This window comes from Lissotriton helveticus, chromosome 11 (assembly GCF_964261635.1).
Source record: "Lissotriton helveticus chromosome 11, aLisHel1.1, whole genome shotgun sequence".
NCBI lineage: Eukaryota > Metazoa > Chordata > Amphibia > Caudata > Salamandridae > Lissotriton > Lissotriton helveticus.
The window spans coordinates 583337675-583356025 of record NC_136072.1 but is presented as its reverse complement, the minus strand read 5'-3'; the positions used below and the strand labels follow the sequence as shown (position 1 = coordinate 583356025).

The window sequence follows — 18351 nt, the reverse complement described above, 5'->3', positions numbered from 1 at the left end:
AGGGTCCCCTAAGGGCTGCAGCTTGTATTGTGCTACCCTAAAGGCTCCACGACCAAACTCATGCAGTCTGCCATTGCAGGCTGTGTGAAATGGTGCAAATAAGTGTGTAAATATGACATTACCAATAATGTCATTCATTTATTAAAAATATACATCACATGAAAAACATTTATAAAATACAATAAAAATAGAGACAATTTATTTATCCACTTGGTTGTTTTTTATGATTGCATTTATGTTTTTTCATACATGATGATCTATATATCTGTAAATGTGCAAATCTTTTTAACAATTGTGTTATTTTTATTGTATTTTATAAATGTTTTTCATGTGATGTATATTTTTAATAAATGAATGACATTATTAGTGAAGTCGTATTCGTTAGTTCTTCCTGTACACTGCATTAGGTTTATGGTGTTGTGCCTATATTTTTTGTACCATTGTACCTGATATCCTTTAGGACCCCTCAGTTGCCTGGGATTGTTATTTGTATAAATATTGGTCCCTGACCTAGGAACTTGTTACCAGTCTCAGGGGGTCCCCTTCTTATATATTCACTAAATATGACATTACACATATACTGTGTGCCATGTCCACTGACACTGCATGCAATATGTGTAAGTCACCCCTACAATAGGTCTTACAGCCCTAAGGCAGGGTGCATTATATTGCATGTGAGGACATAGCTGCAAGGGCAGATATGCCCCTGTAATGTCTAGATATTGCAAGTGAACAGGGAAGCCATCGTAAGTATATGTACTGGCCACTGGTCATTAAGAGTTCCCCAGCAATACGATTACTTCACTGAAACCAAAGGAGTTTGGTATCAAACACCTCATATGACATGCACCCAGAGGGCACCTTAGAGATGCCAAAAGAAAACTTACCACTGCCTAGTGTGATGACTGACTGGTATCTATTAGACTGCAACCACATATGAGTTTCTGACCGCCTGCAGGTGAGAGCCAGTTCTCTCAGAGGTCAGAAACAATGCCTGCTCTGGCAAGGTGTTCACACCTCCGCCAGCAGGATGGCTAGTGACTCTGCATGCGAAGGGTAGAGACTTCAAAGCCTCTGCTGCCTTTTGATATGCGAGCCCGGCTTCCTCTGGGTAATTAGCAATCCAAGTGGGAGTTTTGCCCCAACATGCTAGGCACACCCTAAAGGTGGGCTGCCTGTTGTGTTCCATGAAAGAAAGGTCCCACCATCTTTATTTTGGTGGAATTAGGAACTCTGGGACAGTGCTATGACCACTCCCCTTAATTCAGTATTTAGGTCGCCCCCTGAAACCAGGAACTCAGATTCCCCTGGCTCAACAAGAAGAAGGACAAATAAGAGCTGAAGAATGCAATAACTGTGGACTTGCTGTGGGCCTGGCACCAAACCCTGCCTGTCTGCTTCTGTACCATCAATTGGAAAGTCCTGACTCATACTGCAGCTGTGCAACCTACCAAAGTTTAGAGGGCTGCCAGGAGTTTGCAAACCACCTAGCGTCTCCCTTGAAGTGGAGGAGCCACTTCCCGGCAGCCTGCAGGCACTGACCGCAATGTTCGGTTCACCGATCTGCTGACCACTGTGTCCACCGATGCAGCAGCCACCCAGGAGGAGGTCACCATGCTTCAAGAGGTCAGATCCATCTCCCCACCAAGTTTGGAGATACAAGGACCCCCAGAAGCTGCCCTGCGCCAATCCCTGGGGTACAGCAATCAAGGCTTGTTCAGTGTCCAGCCCGGACACCAACACCACCAAGACTGACCTACCGACGTGGGATGTCAGCTTCAGAGAGACCATCATAGAGAGTGGCCCTGCTGCCCTGTTTTATCTCCATCTCCAGGTCGAGCTAAAAAAGTGAGAGCCTCCAAAGTTAGCAATCTGCCTGCCAAAACACCTCTACACACGAGCCCCACAGCATGAGTCCGAGCCTACAGACAGTGCCCTCTTGCCCCAGAGACCTCATGAACCGAGCCCCCCTTTGGGTTCAGATGGACTTGTCCCCAAGAGCCCACTTGCAGCATTTTTCTTGTCACAGGTTCTCCATAGACTTCAGCAGCAGCATTCAAGGCTATCCTTGAGACCAGCACCTCTGCACCCAGACACACCAGGGCAGGTAGACCAAATTGCTGGTGGTTCAAAGCATCTTTGCCTCAACTTACCTTAAGTCCAGAAGGACATCCCTGTACCTTGACTGCAAGTACCCCTATGCAGTGTATGTTTCTCCCATAGGATAACATTACCGCGTTCGAGACTCATGCCTCAAATCTATCAGCTGTATTTTCTGTGTTTCTGAGAATCGCCAACTTGAGCAGTACTTACCTAATCACGTTGATCTTGTTGTCTTTTTTTTAGCCAGATGTGTGATTAAGAAAAGGTGCCCTCTTTCCTTCGGCCATGGATTGCCTGTTATCAGCAAGATGTTGTCTATTCTCTATCACTGGTTCCCTTGCTTGTTTTGTGTGCCATTTCCAGCCAGAGGTTGTCCATTCTTCTTGAGCGCATCCATTACCACCCAGGGGATGGTTCTAGAAGCCGTCCATTCTTACCCAGATGGTGACATTCTTGAACAGGGTGCATATTCTCAGTGAATGAGTGCACATTCCTGAAGAGAGAGTCCACTGACTGAGTGCCCACTTTAGGACAGAGGGCATCACAAACTATCCAATAAATTATGCCTCTCCTTGATCAGATGATACTTGTCTCTGTCTCTTTCACTCACACACACTCTCTCTCCCTCACATACACATTCACACTCTCTATTTATATCTCTCTTTTGATCATGCCATCCTCTTTCACCTTTGACATCTGGAGTGCATGCATTCTTTGTGTTTAGGTCTGTTTTTTGAATAACAGTATGCACAGTGTGGGCTTTGTGCTTGTTTCTTTCTTTCAACTATCAGCTTTCCGTGGTAAACTCTTTCAGCCAATAGATTGTGACTTTGTCAAACAAGCTTGACTGAGCCTATTCATCTTTCACTTAATGCCACTGATTGGGTGAAAGCTACACCCTCCACTCAGCAGCTTGCAATGAACTGTACATGGGACTTCTTTACAACTATTGCTGTCTGCGTCCATTCCTACTGACTCCTTCCTGTGTGTCTCACTCTAATGTGCTAACAAATAATATGTTAAAACACACAAGATGATGGACGGAATGTTGCACAATGGCAAAACATTCACCCCCAGTCACAGATCTGGGTTTAATCCATCATTATTTTGCTCACCAAGCCACCCCAGTTCAAACATGGCCATATGCAAATGAGCCTTGACCCAGTGCCTCATGGGAACAGTCCAGCCCGAACTGCCAAGCCATGTCTTCCCTGGATCGGCATCAAGCATCCTAGGACCGGTTTCTGGCTATCAGCCGTCTTCAGCCAGGATAGCTTGACTCCAGTGGCATAGTGAGCACGGGACCCACGTCTGGGCATACCCTTCCCACATAGGGTGAACAGCAAAACACACAAGATGATGGACGGAATGTTGCACAATGGCAAAACATTCAGCCCCAGTCACAGATCTGGGTTTAATCCATCGTTATTTTTCTCACCAAGCCACCCCAGTTCAGACATGGCCATATCAAATCAGCCTTGACCCTGGGCCTCATGGGAACAGTCCAGCCCGAACTGCCAATCCATGTCTTCCCTGGACCGGAATCAAGCATCCTAGGACCGGTTTCTGCCATTGTGCAACATTCCGTCTATCAATTGGTGTTTTTGCAACAAATAATATGTTAGCATATTATAATAATAATATTCCATATTTGTAAAGTGCGAACATCTCACCCCTTAAGGTTTCAAGGTGCTGGTGGCCGTCGGGGAGATTAGGTGAGCTATTGCCCAGAGTCACATGGTGCTGAGCTGTTGTTGGCACCGGGGATTGAACCGTGAGCCCGTGCCCCGGAGTCAGCCGCTCTGGCCGCTGCGCCACTGAATTAAACCCAGACCTACTGATTTTTCCAATGCTTGCATTTTCTGGTGTTCCTTGACTGTAATTCGATACTTTGAGTCTACACCCACTAACTCTATCCTTGTGCAGAAGGGAATACAACCTCCTCTGCATTGAGACAGGTTACTTCAGGCGGTCAAAGCTTGGGTGGCTAAAATGGCTTTCTTAATATACACAAGGGATTTTTGTTCCTTCTATTTTTAAATCACAACTTATTGTATTAGTACATTTTATACATATCATCCACTGCTATTGATCAATTCCCATTAAATGATTACAGAGAGCTTATGCATTCTTACCCACCCTCCTTTTATGACTTGCAGGGTGTTTGTGACAATATATCTACTAGGAGGCCCAGGGCAGAGCCACAAAAAGGACAGATCCAGGGGAGTACGGGGAGTACAAACTTGAAGGAGCAAAGAGGAACAAGGCATGATTAACTGAGTCTCTCAATGAACAAGCAGAGTATAGTTCTCACCTCAAGAACTGCGACGTCCTTGCCATGTTTGCTGATACTGATGCCGTACCTCAGTCCCAGATCAGGGCCTCTACTGGGGGTGATGTCACTTCCTGGAAGGACCACAAAGTGCGCTGGGTGGCCTGTGCATCCAGAATCCCTAAACATCCGAAGGACACCCCTCTCCACTAAGCACCAGAAACTCTGCCACTGATTACCGAGGAGCATGTTCAAGTAACCTGGGAGGAAAGAGGATACAAAAGGTTGTGAGACTTCTAGGAGAAGCAGGAGAGGAACCAGACAGTGTGATGCTCCGCGTTCTACCACAACCAGCAGGAGTCTTTTGCTAGTATAAACAATCCTATCACCAAAGCTCAGATTAAAGAACTAACACTAAACTAACTACAGCTTGATTGTAGGGCAAGGAAAGTTGTGCAGCATTTTATTTTTGACATTTTCCTTTCCTGATTGTCTGTAACGGTGGAGTCATCAATCAGTAAGTTCAATGGAAGTGCTTTATGATTTGACAGTTTTCAGCGTACTTTGGTTTCCAGAAAATGCACACAAACTCCACCATCATCCATAGTTGAGGGTAAATACTGCCCTCTAATATCAAACTATGGGGATGTTGATTTTCAATATCAGCTCATTTTAAGTTCATGGGCTTGGACCTCTTACCTGTCCTCTTGTGGGGATTGGGTGATTGGTCATTTCTGGTCTGTTCAGTTTCCAATAACTGTAATCCTTACTTCCCGACAGTGTGACAATTGTGTGCCATGTGTGTGAAGAATGTTACATCGGTGTACTGTGACTGCGATACCAGGAGTGAAGCGGTGTTCTAAGAAGGATAAATACCTTCGCTCCCAGGCCCACCACTCAGCCCTGCCACAGTGCCCATCCTCTCCCTCGCCCACTGTTGGGTTTGTTGCCTCCAAGCAAAAGACATACATAATCTAAGGGTCCCTCTGACTTCTCCCTAGGGTACACAAACTGACACTTTAATGACGATCTACTTCCCTGCTCTCAAATATCCAGGATAAAACCACACTGAGATGCATCTGTCTGGGATTATCCGAAGTTACATTTTTTTCAAAGCAAAAAAGCCTTCTACTGGCTTTCCGCCAAGGCTCCTGAGTGGGATAAATACTAAGTTATGTGAGTCAGTAAACCACCCTTTGTCTGGACTTCTTTGCGAACTTCTTGTTTTACCACAACAAACAGTTGTTGCCCTGTGTGCTGCTGTTCCCCTTGAGGCTGGTAACAAGCAAAGGATCTGCCAAAGTCCCACTGATGTGATTTGTCCTGGAAGCAGAGAAGCCTAATTAACTGGTGTGAACAGCATAAACATCTGAATGGAAGTAAAACAACAGTCCAAGCAGAAGGAAGGTCATCTCAAATAAATGAGTTGCCCAGGAGTTAAGAGGGCCTTGCATCCAGCCTCACTAGAACCAAGTAAAGGACCGCTGCAACACAGAGAGTGTTAGGGAACTGAAGAGGCCATTCTCGGACACCAGTGTGCTCAACACATAGAAGGGTAAATGAATGTACTCTCTGAAACAAAGGTGATCTGAATATTGAAGCCCACCTTTCACATCACGGTCATGAAGAAGGCCACCTGACTTGTATGAGCCACCCTTAGGCTGAAACATGTCAACCCCCACAAGGTGCAGTGGACCAATATCAACCCACTTACGCACCACCTTTTCTTTTAATCATGTCCCTATCCTGACCTATTAACGCTTCTCTATACAGGATACAGGATAGGAGATATTCTTAATCACTAGTCACGCTTCACGACTGCGAACCGCTAGACAGTCTCCCTCCTAGTGGAGGTTGGCTAGTCACTTGGAGAACCGAACCCTCAAGTGATTATAACCCGATGATGACTGACACTATTCACCTGACCACACGAGCGGAGAAAAAAGACATACCGCATACTGGGAAAGTGTAGTTGAAGGTCTCCGATACAACTTCTGTGAGACTTAGGTTCTTTGACGCTAGTGATTCATTCCCCTTTGATTATGAGCCTAAGTGTAATTTCAGACATGAGACTGCCACTCTTAATTGCTGACTTTTGCAATACTACTAACACTCTGTTGTAAATTCCCGATGGAGGAACTAAATTTGGTGTCCACACAACCTTCTCCTGCATTCAAGTACTATGAAATAAGGCTACTGCCCAAAATGTAACCCAACCATTTGAACTGGGGAAAGATATGGAAACATACATCCCTCTACTGAGCACCACTGTGTAGCCCTCAGCTACCGCCAAACACATTGCTCATTTTCAATCAATCCTCAAAATGGAGAAATAGTTAACCATGGGAACAACATACTGCTAGCCGGTATCTCGCTTGAATGCAGATGCTTTCTCTCAGTCACTCTCCACCTGTCTGCCACTCATGTCCTTGTCAGCATCTTAGATATCTCACCTGGCTCTTGCGTGGTTACAGGAGTCGGGCTCAGGTTATGGTTTGGTTCGGAGCGTTGTGCAGCACTTTTCACCTGCAAGAGGAGATAAAAGCTTTTCAACTGCGTGTCACCTATAAGGGTATAATGAACCCTAAAAGCACATAGATCACGCCCCAAAAGTAGAAACCACCCTCCCCAGACTGGGAACAACTTGCAAAGTGTAACATACTGGTTTTCCATAAATCTCTAGCATTTATGTAATTTTTACTCTCTTAAAGTAAACTTATTTTCCACCTCCCCTGTCCCTCTCTACCCAATCACACAGTAAAAGTCAAAGTTCAAGGAATAGAATATTCCTGTTAACAGCGGCCACCTGCACATATCATCTGATTCTGGAGCGTCCTGCGTTGAACGTATTTAGCTGGTACTGTCTGATTTTCTGGGGTCATATATCAGTTATACCTAATCTTATACCATGTTTCCCTTCCTTGCACACTGCAAACCAGTTTTGGACTATCTTTCCACAATTTCTCCCATTCTTTTTATCTCTTTTGCTTCCTGTATCACACTCCCACCTTTTAAGAAATGGCCACTTCGTGGGTATTAGAGAAGACCTTAATACCTGCTAGATCATGGATATCAGACCTTTGGAAGATTCATAACTGGGGAACAGTTTCTCAAGTGGGATCAACTCTCTGCGCCCCACTCCTTTATTACTAGGGTGGAGAGCTCAATAATGTGGAATTATTTTAGTCTTTCTGACTCAAAAGACTTAGAAGCTGATTTATTTTTAGGGGGACGGTCCATGGGTCTGCCATGGGGATGGAGTGAATTATTCCATCCCCATGGTGGACAGGGCAACCACCTAATTTATAAATGACCACCAACAAAGGGGTTATTTATAAAGGCACTGGCAGGAACCGCCGTCACAGCAGTTCCTGTCAATGCATTTTACTGTTTGCTACAGGGCTGCATCTGAAGGATGCAGCCCTGTAGCAAAGAGTATTCTTTTTTTATTTTAAAAAGAAAATCTCTTAACTGGATTATTGTTTTGAAAAAAAAAACTAATGCTCTCCTCGCCATGGGGGGCTTCTCCCATGGTGGGGGGAATCATTATAATGATTTTACTTTTCCTTGCTGCCAGGTAAGAAAAAGAAAAAAATAATGACTACTGTAACATGCCGTACTTACCTAATGACTCCGGTAACGTAGACTGGTGGATTGCCAAACCTCCCTCAGTGGCTTCTGTTTCTCCCCAACAGGAAGTATGGACTGCAACACCCAGAAATCCAGCCTGTGACGACGACTCGTCCGGATCGAGCAACTACGAATGGGGAAGTCAGGTGGACGTGACTCCGCCCCGTGATGTCACCAACTACGGATCCTTAACCCCGAGGTAATCCCAGAAGAGAGTGGTGCCGAAACCCGAAGGGAGAAGCGTGACGGAGGACGAGCCAGCGGTGTTGTTCGGGGAAGCGCAACCGGAGGACGGAGAAAGGGACGCGGAGAGTTGGAACCGAAGCCGTCCAGAGGAGCCAGGAGGCCACGAAACCACGAGCCGCCCAGCCACGCTCCTGGAGGAGCGTGGCTCGAGCAGGTATGGAAGCGCTTCACGAGCTGGTGGGGAGGCGGGATAGAGCACCGCTGTAATTCCTGTAGCCGCTGGCTCACCGTTGTCAGTTCTTTGTTTTACGTCTCGGGCACCTACACGTTTTTTTTTGCACAACACAGCTTCCTCATTATAGAGTGGTCACGAGTGCAACACGTGTGTTCGGGTGTTCCCTCACTACCCATCCCAATCACTTTAAAAATTGCGAACAAGGAAACTGATGGTAGTATTCCTTTTGTTTTGTGTTCCCTGATTTATGGATCCTGAGTTTATGAGAAGATCTTGCAAGCCCAGAAGGGAGCAAGTGAGACGGGAGTCCAAGAAAGCACGAAGTCCTTACCAGAGAAAAGAAGTCTCAAAATATTCTTCAGAAAGTCTGAGGTTAAGACAAGAAACTGTGTTAAAGGCAATAAAATCCTCTTTGCCCCTATTTGGTGTTTGTGCCAGTCCTTTACCCACGCTACAACTACATATCAACCCATCTAAATTGGGCAGGCGAACTTGTAGTCATTTCTCCGAAGGCTCTTACTCCACAGAGCTGTTGAAAAAGTTTGGTCACAGTGGATACAGAGAAGTCTTCACAGTTGCCAAACCAAAGGTCTGCCCATATTTAAATCGGACAGGCGGACGGTCATATTGGCATTGTGTATACTCCATTGCCTTTGCAATGGAGTATACAGACCACCAATTTATAATTAGGGCCTTACTTTCATGATTCATGAACAGATCTCTCATTACTTTACAATTTCATTGTCACCACTTTGCTCATTTGGTACCCCAAGACACTAGTGTAAAATCAGGGTTATTATTTATGGGTGTAAATGGGGATGGAACGAGGGGATACTTTTATTTCTAGTTAGGGTGCCCATATCTCCTTTAATTCGCAATTATGTCTGAGATGTATGCCACGTTAGGTCTGTGTGGTCTATCCAGCCCTATTACGCCTCACGGTGCCTTTCCTAACAGCACCATTTGCATGTGTTTCCAGTGTTTTTCTTTTTGTCACAGTGACCATTCAAAACACCACCCTCATCTGGGAGGTGTAGAAGTACCTACTTATGTTTGGCATACCAAGTTATTTGTAGGAATCTAGAAAGTCTTGGTGTGCAGTTATTCAACACAAACATATCACAGGCTTTTTGTATGCCCCTCAAGTCTTGCATTGGGATCTTAAACAGATATGAGCATCTGGTGAGGATATCATTTTTAATTTAGAATTCTGTCTCAGCCACTAAATGAATAGGAGTGACCCTCTCGGTACTCATGTGCAATTACCCATCAAACGCTCCCATGAAGATTTCTTTCTCTATATCCTTTCTTGTTTACTGGGGAATAGTTGGAAGATCTGTGGCTCTCTGGAGTTCTGATATATCCACCAGGTCAGAATTTTCACTCATATATAATTTCTGATAATAAGAAATGAATACCTCTCTCTTTTCTTTTTCATTACATGTTTATCTGTTATCACTTTTCCTGATGTTGGGGATTCTAGTATAATCTGTGGCTTGTGTCAATTCAGCATGCTAGTAATTTGAACACCTTTGCAGCTTTCTTGCAAAAGTGTTGCTTAAAGTATATTAGGGACCTTTCTGTATACTTCATTAAGAGAAGATCTATCTGTCCTCTCAGTTTCGTTATTTCTCTCAAGATGTTTAAAGTTCTATTATCTCTGTATTGTTGTTCTCCTATATTAAGTTCTTCCTCTAGTTTATCTTTTATTAGGGACCAGTTTTGATGTTGAGCTGCCTTCATGGAAATAGATTTTTCTCTTATTACAGTTTTGAAGGCATCCCAAATGACTTGTATTGGGTGTGATCTGTCTGATTGTGGGTCAAATAATCCTTTATTCAATTTACCAACTCTTCTACGTGCACCTAACCTTTTAAGAAAGATGGATCAAAGCTTCAAGTCCTCCCTTTCCTGGGGGTGTCACTCATCAAGACCTTCCACACTACCGGCACAATTTCAGTTCTCTCTGTGATTCCTAATAGATAGTTCTGAAGTCCATTTCTGGACAATTCAGGAGTACAACATAAGGGTGTTACATTCACTTTTAATGCCAACGCCACCCCGAAGTATGCCCAAGTGCACAGAAAATACGCTTGGCCAGCTTCATTCTTTGTTTTTATGTTCCGACTGCCTTTTTTAAGGATATTGTACACTTGTCTTCACAATGGGGTATTTTACGTTTACTTATAGTGATGCCTTGTCCATCCAGTGGAAAGACATGCCAGGATTTTTGCAGGATTTTGAAAAAAAACTATTTATTGATTTCAATCTTACGTCAATCTGTTGTACAGCATTTGCACCTTTTCATAGTTGTGTTTTAGTGAGCATCTATGTATCATTTTTGTTATTCCCGACACCGGAGTAATCATGCACAAATAAATATGCAAATCAGAACCATTTTCCATGGAATATGCTTAATTATTTCGTTTTTGTAGGAAAGGTACATTCTTTCTAGAGGGAGAGAGATCAGAGTTTTGTCTAGTGCTGGTTTTCACTCGCCATAAAGTAGCGCAGAGGGTTAAATATGCCTGCTGAAAATATGCCTACTGAAAAGAACATGTACTGTGCGGAACACAGATCTGTATTTTAATGTGGCTAGATGAGGGGATTGCTGCTTATGTCACAGAGATCCTTTTGTTACTGCAGTTCATAAGATACAATCCTAATATAGAACAGTGACTGTTAGGAACTGTATCAAAGAGTTGCAAGCAAACTGCATAAAATAGGTTAGGGTGTTCTGTTTATTTTCCCAGTCTTTCATTATCTATTGCTAATGTTGCTGGAAAGGGTTTGTTTGGCTAAATATCCCTTCTTATTAGTAAAGCCAGCCTTTACCAGTGCATTATAACAAATGAAATGTATGTGAGAGAGGGGCTATAGAGAGATGAGGGGCACTTTTGCCTGGTGGTCATGAGGGAATCCGAGGAGGTGGTCATGGTTGCCAAAAATGATTGTTGCATTGGGCGCCAACAGCTCTAAAGCCGGCACTCCAGAGAGTTTAAGGTCAGACCAGTTTGGACTGGTTCAGGTGGGGATGTGGATTAGTCCCTGAGAGAGCTGATGACTGGGCTGTTGTAGCTGGATGGCAGCCAGCAATTCGGGGACACAGGAAAGGGCAACATCCTCCTACCCAACAACGGTAAGACTAGTTTGTGGGCCCTGAGCACAGGGATGAAGGCTGTCATGCACATCATGGACAAATGGTAGCCTAGAGGGAGACCACCATCCACACAGTTACCATCCCAAAACACACACTCACCCATCATCTTCCTACTTTATTTTAGTTCAGTGACATTATCTTGAAAATACAGAATGCTAATTCATCATAAGGTACAATAATAAACTGACAAAACATTCAGACAATAATGTCTTCAAAATATACAAAGTCAAACATATAGTTAATACATAAGAGGAAAGTGCGCAAATAGTGCAATCACGCAACTTCTACAACCACTAGTCTCCCCTTATTTTAGGATAATGGGGAAGTAGCCATCCTCACTTAGGCTGGGGATTCACTTTTTGGTGACCTCTGTCAGCAGAGATGAACAAACATCAGAGTACAAATGTGGAGCATCTCCAGTGGTTTTGCAGATTATCAAGCTCCCTGGATGCAAACAAGTGGCAGGTTGAATTTATGTAAAGAGCATGAAAAACAGGCCTTATTAAACCTATGCTGAGCACCTTTGTCCAACTAAGGAAAATACAAAAAAGCGATGGGTGGATATTTGGTACTGGTACTATATGGTCTGTACCCGTTTTTCCCGCATTTAAGTCGCAGACCTCTATCATACCTACGGGGTTTGTCTTCCCTGAAATATGAGTGAATTAATTGCTTGAATTAATCTCAGCCACTGGTAATTACTCTGGCCCTCAAACCATTCCTTTAGTTTTAGACCACAATGTCAATCTAGACAGGATCAAAACATAAACAATTCAGTATCTTTGTCCCAAAACTGACAGGAAGCCAGGGTCAATGAAATGGAGAACTTCACTTAAATTCGAACACTCCCCTTTAAGGATGCATTTTTTCTGGGTTTCCCATCTCTTTCATATGGTTTCTGTAAGATAGGACTGATTATAACCAGTCAAGGCAACTTGTTGATTGACACAGACAGCATCTGCCATGTCCCTTGGTTTTTAGGATAAACCAATCACAATAAATGAAGTGGAGTAGGGCAAGACTCAGGTGCAATCGACATAAAAAGATATTTGCCCAGCAAGCATACATTTTAACGCCTTGCCTACCAAGCAGCTGCACTGTTGGGTTCCAGGGAACAAAGTACATGCAGGTATTCATGTCCACAAAGGATGAAGGCCACCTGAAGTGAAACAGCCATTTAATTCAGAATCATGTTGAATGCCCCTGCTAGACACCATTCACTCAGCACACAATGTGCTGACCTCTCTCTCTCCACTCTCTCTCTCTTTCTGTCTCAGCCCCCACATGTAACACCATTCAGAAAATAATACACACAGCATAGGAAAGGTAAAAGCTCTCATGAAAAGAGGCTTGCGGCTATAAGAAGGGCTGGTATGCTTCCTGTCACTCTAGACTGTTATGCAATGATACACAGCTGTTGCATGTTGTGAAGCAACTTCTGTCCCTATGCTATGCCTCTACTACCAAGAGATAGGGTGTGCTCGCTTCTGCTGAGCATTTACAGGAATACAGAGTGATCAAATATCTATTCTGGACCAGGGGGTTTCATAGTTGAGAACTGCCAAGGAAGTGAGTTTGTTTTCCTAGACAACAATAATCTTAAAATTAATGTTCACCTGCCTATGTCAACAGACAGAGAGCGTTAGAGGATAATTCTTTCATGGACCTATCAGAGTTAGAAAAACAATCTATTATCATACAATTTCAGATTTTAAATCACATTCTGCATATTTATCAGAATCTATCAAGAGGTCCCCAACATACCTGGGGTGAATGCCTGCTGCTGTCGGCAGTAGACTGGAGCGCAGGCTGGCTTCTGTCTGTGACAGGCTGCGGGGAAGGCTTGGTCCTGTCTGCACTGGGCTGCGGAGAATGCCTGCTTCTTTCTGCGCCAGGCCGAGGTGAGTACCGGTTCCTCTCCTTGCCAGGCTGGGGTGAGTTTTTACTCCTGTCTCTCCCGGGCAGAGCTGGGGAGTTGTTTGAAGATGGGTTCCAGAGAGGAGAGCTGCTGACATCCTCAATCACCTAGCATGGATAAAGCAAACTAACGTTATACAGAGTTGAAAATTTGCTACATAAGCTGATGCCTTTGAAATTGTGTCTGTTTAATAAAAGGATTGAAGACACAGGTTCCCGAAAAAACATGAACCCTATTATGCATTTTATTTCTATATTTAATTTCCATCCTGCATTTCCAGGGGCTTCAATCTCCATCTTTACCTATTCTTGCAGCTTCAGTGGCTGAAAGAAAAACTAGACTTATGCGACTGCTGGGACAGCTAATAGAGAAGGGGTAGCAATGCTTAATTTGACCCAGTGGTTTCGGTGCTAGGCACGGATACTTTATGACTTTCTTATGACAACCTGCCACATGGTGGCGCTGTTTGTCTTATTTTTTGAGGCGCACATAAACTGTTGTTTAATAATTATATATGCACATTAAAATCACAAATACCTGCCTCCCACAGCTATACGAATAGCTTGGCGGCATGTATTAGTAATTTTAATGTATATTCAAAGTCTGGATTGTCACACTTATATGAATGTAATGGATAGAACTGTCATTGGCAGCGCTATTGGGAGAAATGGGTGGTGTAAACTGTAGTGGCCTCCTAACAAGGGCCCTGGTAATTTTTGTCAACAGATTAAGCACTGAATGGTATCTAGTGGATCATAAGGCATGGGGAAAGCGTAGTGCAGGCATGAGCATCACTGTGTCTGTGGTAGACTGAGTGTGGGACTGTGGATCACTATGTCCTTGTGCCTGCAGCGGGGTCCAGGTGACACACTGAGGCACACCGCGTCTGCCTGTATGTTCAAGCAGCTCATCCACATGTAAGTACACATTAGCTGTAAAGCAGCTCTTTGGTGCTGTGAAGTGATGCCCTTTAGATATAGCACTGGAGGGACAACATGATGTGGAAATTAAGAAATCATTAAGAAAAAACCCTACTAGAAAGAAAACGAAATGAAGAAAAGTAAAAATGTTACTGTGAATAAAAATGAAGAAATTCAGTTATACTTTGAAAACTTGTGTCTCGTTGTTAATGATTTGAGCCCTGAATGGGTGGATGAGGTTAGGAGTTGTGTTAGGATTTGTTTTTTTGAAACTTTAAGGTTGTGTTTTTATGTTACCTTTTAGGATCATAGTAAGGGTTTGGGTTAGATATAAGAAATGGGGGTGATTCAGAGTAATGATTAGGATTGTATTTATGTTTGTAGTTAGGATTGCACTTCAAGTTATGTATTACACCAGTTACATTCTGTGAATTTGGACAAGGTTAAGGCACGAAGAAGGATGCAGGAGTAGGTTGCAAGACAGGAGGTAAATTCTATTTTAAATATTCAATTAGGGGAGCTGGTTGAAGGCGGGATGGCCATGCTGTGCACAGCTTCCCCATGACTCCTCTTACCTTGTGAAGCTCATTCATAGCCTCATGAGTGCTGGGGAAGATCACTGAGGGTGAAAGGATTGAAGATGGGTGGCTGCTATAGTATTAGAATAGTGCGCTACCACATTATCGTAGCAAAAATATCGAAAACCCAAATACCGACAAGGCATATATATAGGTAAGCATACTCAACGCCATTCATATCTACCTTCACAATATATATTTTTGAAGTTACGTAGATGTGGAGTTAAGAACAGTAAATATATAGATATCTATTCTAGCTTGCTTGATGTTTTAGTTGATATTTTTGCTTGCCACAATATTTGGATAGCGCAACATTAAAAACCTCGCTACATTGACATACAACTGTGCACCTTTTGATAAGACGGAGTGTTCACCTTGGGGTTCCATGTTGCATCACAGACAACCTAAGCTTTGCTCTTATTTATTTTAGGTCACATGGAATACTTTGGTGAAACACTATCCAGTTATTAATGGCTTTCCTTCTATAATTGTATACTCTTAATAATTCGTTTTTTTATTACTGCTTCTTGATAAAGGTGTTTCATCATTTTTGCAATCTTTATTATCACATAGATTTAGAAGACATCAGTGCACGCCCACTCACCTCCATTAATCAGCTTATGATTACCATGCTTAAAGTAGTCTACTTGTCTTTGTACTCTAACATTATTATAGGGTCTGCCTAACAATACGTTATTTTAATTAAATTGATAAAAATAACTTTTGCTTGAAAAGCAGCTGAAATAACTCCTAGGCTGATTGTGAGTGTGTTGGTGTTTTCTAAGACATGCTTAAACCCCTGTTTGCGCTGGGGTTGGGTGGTAATTACTGCATCCGGTCATTACTGGGTGCGTTAAATACACAATCCTTTGTTATATTTCAGCAGCTGGAATTGAACAGGGGAAAAGTATATGGTATTTTCTGTACGATGCCGATATTGGAGTGGTAAGCACCAAAATCCAGGTTACACCTCGGTAACTCATAATAGTTGCTATTTATTGCACCTGATAAATAACGTACCCCACAGTACCATTATGTATCTATTGTGATGAAGAAAAACTAGATTCTGACAAACTCAGAATCAGTGCCCTGGTATTTTGCGTTACCATGGGAGGTGCTAGGAAAAGCCACCCTCTTAGGAGACTATCCAGAGACTGGGGTGAGGGGGGAATTAAGATAGATGAAGAAGGGATATGTGGACAGACGTGCACCAAGGTACAAACCATAGGGCCTTTGATGGAAACAGGAGAGAAGTTGGGGGACCTATCTGAACTTTAGCCGTGATATTTAGGACATCGAGATTTGGTTTCTCTCGACAGTTTCTGCAGCTGGGCATAGAGGTACACATTATGATTAGCTGTAATACCACATTAATCAAGAAGAGGGAGCGAGAGGTACATAGTGGACGTTGCCTCCTGTATCAAATAGAAAATCAAACGAAATCCACTAGAAAGCTTAAACTGATATCCTTCCAGATATAGTAGTATTCCTTAAGGGAAAAGATTTGCTTTTCTTAAAATAACCCTCACCCACCAAAAGGTCCCTGGGTGGAATACTTCATCATCGGGTTCTTCCAGCCCGCTGCGTGACGGTGGCGTGCTGCAACCGACCGAGGTGTGGGAGCACTTTTTGGAAGGTGTAGGCTATCTAATGCATCTACTGCATACCTGAGCTGCTTCTCTGAGATGGGAAATGGCTGGAGGTGCACTGCCAGTAACTAACACTTCCTGGTTGACAGTGGAGAGGCTTGGTGATGCACTTTTTGTTTCTATACACTCTCAGTCTGTAATAAGAACTGTTTGGAGATAGACTTGCTCTCTGGGTTCAGCAGCTCAACAGGCACCACCTTTCTATGGTAGGGGCGGGACAAGTCATGGTGATTGACAAGTCTACCTGGAGTAGAGTGACCCTCGAGTTGTGGTTGTTGTTTGTCCCAAGAGGGTGCAGAGATAAAGGTGCACTAGAGATGCAATGCCTTTCTGGAATGGGAACATCTAAAGATGCACTCTCTTAACTGAAGAAAGTCCTAGGTGGGCCCGCGCTGCGCCTGCGGTAACTCTGCACTGAGCATACTGGCGCTTGTGTGTAACACCTCCAAACCTTCCTCCACTCCTCCGCCTGCTGCCGGCTCTGGAACCCCATCACCAGTGTCTCTGAGCTGCTGCAGATCTTCAGTTCGTGCTGCATCTTCTTGCTGTGCTTGGGCTTGTAGGCCACGCGGCAGCCGCGCAGGTCCAGCTGTAGGAGAGGCTGGAGATCTCTAGCACATTTGTAACACTGCAGCAATGACAAAAAAAGAAAGCAAAGTCACATGTGAAGTACTGCAAATGAGGCAGCCAGAACCTCAGGACATTAGCCAGAAGTAGACTGAGCTACTGGAAAATCAGGGGACCACACATAAGTCTGGGGCCTCACTCTACAGTAATATCTTTTTCAGTGATTAAGATGGACCTACACTGTGCATGGTGGGCACCGCTTAGTTTGAGCTGGTGGTTTCTGGTGCTTGGCACCAGCACTTAATTGTCCTTTCCAGTTCTCGTGACAGTCCGCCACAAGTTGATGCTGTCTTGATAATTTAGAAAAAAACACAACATCAGGTAATTTAATATAAATTACAAATGACTATTACCTGCCGCTCAAGCCGTTCTTATAGGTTTTGGGGGCCTGGAATAGTCCAAATTGTCACACATGTAGAAGGTTGAGGGTTAATAGATGTGTGGGATGGTGCAAGCTGCAGTGACCTCTGACGAGAGCCCTATTTGCAAATTAAGCACCGATGGTGGGTGATAATTGGTGGGATCATCAAATTGAATCTGCCATAAATGTACATACACTGAATAAGAACAAAGTACCTACCTGTAACAAGGGTCTTAAATCTTGCTCTCGATGGTACAGCCCCATTCTATGGACATCTTCGATATCTAGTGATTACGTCTAGAATCGTACATAGTCCTTGAAAATGTAGAATTATGAGGGTAGACGTCGGGTGTGAATGTAGTGCTACTCTTCTATGGCATCAACAAGAAACCTCCCAAACCCCATGCCTCTCATGCTTATTGGATCATTTTTTAGGATGTTTCCTATCACTCTAGAACAATATGCAACGTTTTGGCTGAGCTACTCGCTTTCTATGACTTCCCACATAAAACACCCCGCCAGATCCGCCAGACTATCTCTACTCTTCCGAAAAAACTCAAACCTTTCCTCCCACCAACTGACCTCTGCCTGGTTATCCAATCCGCAGTTATCTCCTGCATCAATTACGGGAAACATCCATCACAACGCAACTTTTATGACGCACTACCATTACAACGCAGGATTTACAACGCAAGTCATTACAACGACTTGC

The 18351-nt window shown here is 43.7% G+C and overlaps 1 protein-coding gene across 1 annotated transcript in view; it reads right to left on the bottom strand.

Moving 5' to 3' along the window:
- The window catches only part of LOC144790871 (actin filament-associated protein 1-like 2), a 266716-nt gene that overhangs the window by 102173 nt on the left and 146192 nt on the right, over positions 1-18351 (bottom strand). Inside the window, exons 7-10 of the mRNA XM_078665527.1 lie at positions 17103-17279; positions 13351-13611; positions 6829-6901; positions 4418-4635 (exon numbers count right to left, since the gene is read on the bottom strand). Coding sequence (XP_078521653.1) covers positions 4418-4635; positions 6829-6901; positions 13351-13611; positions 17103-17279 — 729 coding nt within the window. The remainder of the gene's footprint in view (positions 1-4417; positions 4636-6828; positions 6902-13350; positions 13612-17102; positions 17280-18351) is intronic.